This window comes from Octopus sinensis, linkage group LG11 (assembly GCF_006345805.1).
Source record: "Octopus sinensis linkage group LG11, ASM634580v1, whole genome shotgun sequence".
Taxonomy (NCBI): Eukaryota; Metazoa; Mollusca; class Cephalopoda; order Octopoda; family Octopodidae; genus Octopus; species Octopus sinensis.
The window spans coordinates 8,538,251-8,544,314 of record NC_043007.1 but is presented as its reverse complement, the minus strand read 5'-3'; the positions used below and the strand labels follow the sequence as shown (position 1 = coordinate 8,544,314).

General features: G+C 36.7%; 1 protein-coding gene across 1 annotated transcript in view; it reads left to right on the top strand.

The window, feature by feature from the left end:
• The window catches only part of LOC115216980 (proteasome activator complex subunit 4), a 121,576-nt gene that overhangs the window by 93,306 nt on the left and 22,206 nt on the right, over window positions 1-6,064 (top strand). Inside the window, exons 33-34 of the mRNA XM_029786464.2 lie at window positions 3,811-4,058; window positions 5,827-6,022. Of these exons, the coding sequence (XP_029642324.1) occupies window positions 3,811-4,058; window positions 5,827-6,022 (444 nt within the window). The remainder of the gene's footprint in view (window positions 1-3,810; window positions 4,059-5,826; window positions 6,023-6,064) is intronic.

Genomic DNA, 6,064 nt, shown 5'->3' with positions numbered 1-6,064 from the left:
TCTTCGGTAATTTTGTATGATCGTTTCATGCTACATCATTTTATTAAACATTGTAAGTATTACATCAGTTTTAAAATAAAATGTTGAGCAATCTTCAGCCATTTATAGAAGTCTTCCATCAAAGGGACAATACATATACTTATTTCCATTTCGTTTGCTAACATTATAAAGAGGGTAGATATACCGACAGAGAGGTTGTAGAATCGTTTGTCCATTACACAAACATATATATACACACACATACTTATATTTATATATACATACATGCACAAGTCATCGTTTAGCATCCATCTTCCATGCATGCATGGTTAGGGAGCTGGCCAGGTAGAAGACTACCCCAGGCTACTCTGCCTGTTTTGGCAGGGATTTTATGGCTGGTTTTTATGCCCCTCCAAGTGCTAACCACTTTTCACACACATATGTAGATATATTTATACACACACACATATATATGTATTGTGTATATGTATATGTGTGTGTGCATATATATATATGTGTGTATATATATATATTGATCTGTGTGTGTATGTATTGGAATGTGTGTCCGTATTATATAAATATATAAAGAAGGATTTATCTTCTGCTGTAGAATCCTCGTTCAATTCATTTAGTTCCCCCATGGTGGCATATGTAGGAATGATCTTGAGTGTGGCTTATTACCATTCTGTTTATTTCCTTTGCTGTTTTGTTTCTAAACGTCAACATCCAAGAGGATAGCAACCCTAATCTTCCCTGTATAAAATGTAGATCCGGATTGTAATCCTATTGAACAAGGACTCAAACTTGTTCTATCTGCTTGCAAGCAAATTTACTCCGTATGGCTCAGTGCACATAAGAGAGAAGCATGATTAGAAAGCTAACAATACAGAACAATTTTTCATATCTGTTTAACATTGGGTCATCTTGTTGATTGGCTAAAATGCTGTAAAATAATTCTCTCCAACAAGAATGCATATTTTTTCAGTCAAGTAAGCTTTCAGTAAATAAAAGATTCACAGATGTCATCAAAAATTGTAATAAGCAAACGATGTTGTTTTTTTTTTTCATCACTGATTTTTATTGGAAAAAAAGTTTAATAAATAAAAATTTTTTTTTCTTTCTGGCAAGAATTTAATTGTAGTTGCTCACACAAAAAACATGCGTTAATATTTTCTTTAACTGTGATCTTTGCTCTCCTTTACTTGTTGATATTTTGGCTTTTATGTGCCTTAATATAGTGGTGCATTTTGGTGCATACAGAGGCACATTTCGTATGTGTTTATGCAGTGCTGCATCTTGCTTTGGCTTTGAGTGGGTTCATTGTTTTGTGAGAAATGCACATTGCTGCATTTATTCTTGTATAATATGCACACACACCTATTTTCAAGCCGGGAAAGAATAATAACACATACATGTAATACCTTTTTGTAGTATTGTAATGGATAAGTGGGAGTTTAGACACGTTTATTATTACTACTGTATAAACTACACTGGGTAAAGTTGATGTATGCTAAAGAAAAAAGAGAGCAGATCTGAGAGTAGACGAGCTGCAAGTGGTGAGTGTTTTTATAAGTTTTGTCACTCGTAACTCTTCTCAAAGTTTGAAAGTTATCTTTTGAATTTTAGCAGTGTAAGTTGTAAAATCTTCATGTTCTATCAAAGGAACATTGTGGTCATTCAGCAGTTTATGTTATGGAAAACTATAATTTTCTGACTGACTTGGTCCTAAACAACAGCAAGAACCACAGTGAAACCAGTAAGTGAATACAAAATTGAATGAATGTACATCAAAGATTATTGACAAACAGCTTCAATATGAAACTATAAATAGCAACAACAATTGTGTATGTTTATGCTGTGAAGACATTAAAAGTAGTGCCAAAAGAAGTCCTCTTTAAATAGTGTAATCCCAGGCTACTTTTATCATGCATGTCAACAGGAAACCAAATCTCCCTCATGCAGTGTCCAAAACATCTCGCAAGCTTGATTGTCTAGCATCTTTTATTGCATTTTGCTATTGTTTTACAGTATTTCTTTCCGCACAAGCGCCATTTGCTGGCTGTCAACCTCACTCCATTCCTTGTTTACACTTAAGATGAAAAGAACTGCAGCAGTTGAACTTGTCTTTTATCTACTTTCGTATTGTCCATCTGTTCGTGAAAATGTTTTCCAATGGCAATAAGATTAACCAAGTTGGGGAAGATGTACGAAGAAAGCTTGTAACTCTCTCATTGCACCCAGAAATTGAAAGAATACAGCATTTGTAAAAGAGTAAAAACTAGAATGCTACTGAGTATGAGTGAAACACAGTCGCTCTTTTAACAATTTATTATATTAAGACAAAGGACATCATCATCATCATCATCATTTAATGTCCATTTTCCATGCTGGCATGGGTTGGACGGTTCGACTGGGGTCTGGAAAGCCAGGAGGCTGTACCAGACTCCAGTCTTATCTGGCAATGTTTCTACAGCTGGATGCCCTTCCTAATGTCAACCACTCTGAGAGTGTAGTGGGTGCTTTTTACATGCCACCAGCACAGGGGCCAGAGGGGGCTGGCATCAACCACGATCAGATGGTGCTTTTTATGTGCCACCAGTACAGGAGACAGTCAAGGCGGTGTTGGCATCGGCCACTTTGGACGGTGCTTTTTACATGTCACCGGCACGGAAGCCAGTCAAGGCGAGGGGGCTGGCATCGACCACATTTGGATGGTGCTTTTTACATGCCAATGGCACGGGGACCACAACTACAATTTCCATTTGATTGTGATTTGATGTTGATGTACTTGACGCAATAGGTCTCCTCAAGCACAGCACATCGCCCTACAATCCAAGGTACTTTTGAGTTCGCTGGTTATGCAACACTGGTGTAGATTACAGCTGTGAACTCACTCTATTTGTCGGGTTTTCTCAGTCACAACATATCTCCAGAGGTCTCTGTCTTTTGTCATTTCCTCTGTGAGGCCCTAGTATTTGTGAAGTAGTTTAATGCTAAGAAATCCGAGGATAAACCAATTTCAGGATCAACTGGCATTGAAAATGTCAAGCAATTATGCTGAAGTTTGGGTATTATGGACAACTGTGTTCACAGCTGAGTAGTTTAAAAACTTAAAATACGACAAGGCATTCATAAACTTAATTTGTTCAGTGAAAAGTACTGAACAGACATTGAGATAATTAAAAACTATAGTTTCATTAATGATATTTGATAATCTGGCATTACCCAGGTCTCTTGGATGCCAGGTTAGCAAAACTAAACGTGTGGGTGTGAACCAACAAGCAAGACCTCTATGTGGTAGCTTGGCATGTTAGAAACAGCAACCAATTCTCCAACATACCCTTCTACTATGTTGCTCATCATTATCATTTAATGTCTGTGTTCCATGCTGGCATGAGTTAACAGGATCTGATGAGTCCAAGGACAACATTGTACTCTAATGTCTACTTTGACATCGTTTCTATGGCTACATGCTCTTCTTAATGTCAACCACTTTACAATGTGTAACAGGTGCTTCATTTTCGTGACACCAGGTCTAATGAGGCTACCATACTGCAGCTTGCAAGACTACAAACTTTGAGCAGGCAGCTATATGCTAGGAGATGAGAGTTTAAAGTATGAGAAAAGAGGCCCCAGAGCATAACAGATTGCTCAGTTAGTTGTAGATAAAATGACAGATTACTCTTTTAAACATATTTCTGCGGACAAGTTTTTGCAAATTTGATTTGAAGACGCATTTACAAAATTATTGATCTTTAATTTGAAGAAAAACAGTTAAAAATCCTGAAATTCTAATTTCTAATGGAACATTCCTTGTGTTGTTTATTACAGATATGTTTACTTTCAATGGTTGGTATTTTTAAACTAATGAAAAGAAAGCACAAAAGCACCAAAATCAATGTAAAAGAATTGGCTGGATGTTCTCCATCCAAAGCCAATGACTTGGAATTCATACCTTGTTGCCGTGATGATAACAATTGGCTTACATATTGTGAAAGAAAACTGCCAAGAACTAAAGAAGCTTGGAATGAGACTGTTTTTGTTGAAAAAACCCATTTTGGGTTCTACTGTTGGCCTGTGTAAGTGACATTTACTTTTTTGATTTGAATTTTTTAAGAACTTTTGGGGTTTGTAGGAATTTTTGCAAAGTAGACCTAATTTGATGAAACCTGGTTTAATACCACTTCTAGCCCCTTGGGTGGTGCCTTTAAAAAAGTAAAAGGCCTCCTTCAGTCATGAATGACCATGGGATTGCACCTAGAACGTACTTCTCCAAGGCATGAATCCAGGCAAGGTTGTTTGAGGAAGACCGGCAGTCACTCATGCATACCAGCCATTCCCTCTCCACACTACCGATGTTATCTAAGGGAAAGGCAAAGGCTGATACAGCTTGGCAGCAGAGTATCACAGCTCATTTCTACAGCCGAGTGAACTGGAGTAACAGGATATAAAGTGTCTTGCTCAAGAACACAAAACACAGCCCAATCCAGGAATCGAATTCACTACCTCGTGATTGTGAGCCTGATACTTTTACCACTCAGCCATGCACATGTGGATTAAGACATTATGTGATACTTACGTATTTGCATGATATCTGAATCCACTTTGCTGTCAATCAGCCTGCTAGAAATAGCCATTGAATTTCCCATAAATTATATCCCAATGTCTTAAAAATGAAAGGACACATTGTATAGTGTAGACCTAGAAACATTGTCGTAAAAAAGAGATGATCACAGCTGTAACACTTTTGATCCAAGATATGCGGGATCAAAGCCCAGCTGGGCTAAACAATATCAACATTGTCAACATTATTCTGTGAAATTTCTTCTCATACAAGTCAATGCTATTACATATTAATTTTTAATCTATCAATTTGAATAGCTTAATTAGTTTAAGTGTGCTAAATTTAGCAAGCATCAAGGATTGCGTGGCTGAGTATGGGAAAAGTTTTGTTTTGTAATCCCAATGTTGTGAATTCATACCACTCTGGGACATCTTCAGAGCCTTTTACCATTCCCTGAGATCAACATGTGTCTTGCAAGAGAAACATTGCAGAAACCCATCAAATGAACCATTCCTGTCATTCAAAGGGACAACTTTGTCACGTACGGTCTCATTGCTCCTGCCTGAGGTTTGATACATTCAGTTTACATGTCTTAGATGCTAATACAATGCGTTGGTAGTTGATTGCACAACTCTAATTATCATAAAGGCCTCTCTGTTAGCAAAGGAATCTGATGAGCATCAAAAAACTAATTAGAAAATATTCCAGTGATTACTATGAAATGGTATAAGTCATTGGTTAATAGAGGCAGAATTATTATATCATCAGAAAAATATCTCTCCAGTATTTAGTTACAGCCCTTCATGTAATTAGGGAAAATTGACCTTAGAGGGATAGGAACTTTCTTCCTTCCATGGTTGATAAAATAAAGTAGCAGCCAAGTACTGGAGGGTGGTTTAATCATGTGTACCCTCACCTTAAAATTGTTTGACCTTGTACCAGTGGTATGAATCAGTATTATTTGGATTCTTTCAGTAAGAATAGGAGACAACTCGGGAAGTATTTCAGCCTTATTGGACCTCCATAGGAAAAAACCATAGATCTTCACTGCATTTACAAAAGTAGTGATGAGAGAACCATCAGCAAATTGCACCAGAAAGTACAATGGCTGGCATAGAAAAAAAAAATAGACATGTTCAGAAAAAAATTATACTTACATTACATTTACATGAAAAATACAATAAAGTTAGTGTATTAAATGTTGTGAGCATCAAAAAGCTTCTCAGAAAAAATAAAATATCAAGTAATTTGTTTGTTAATTGAATTTTCGGTCTTCTTTTTAGTGAAATGTTTACCTATGCCCCTTACAAGGAGCAACCAAATGTGGAACGGGTACGAGAAGAGTTGGATGAAACAGAGAAGTGCATCTATGACTTTTGGATGTCTAAAGATTACATTCAGAAGTTTATTGGTTTCCTTGCTCTTGAAGAACAGAAAGGGAAAGATAAATTTAAACAGAAACATGTGGCTTTCATTAAGGTGAGATGGATGTATGCTTCATCATCATTGTTTTAATGTTCA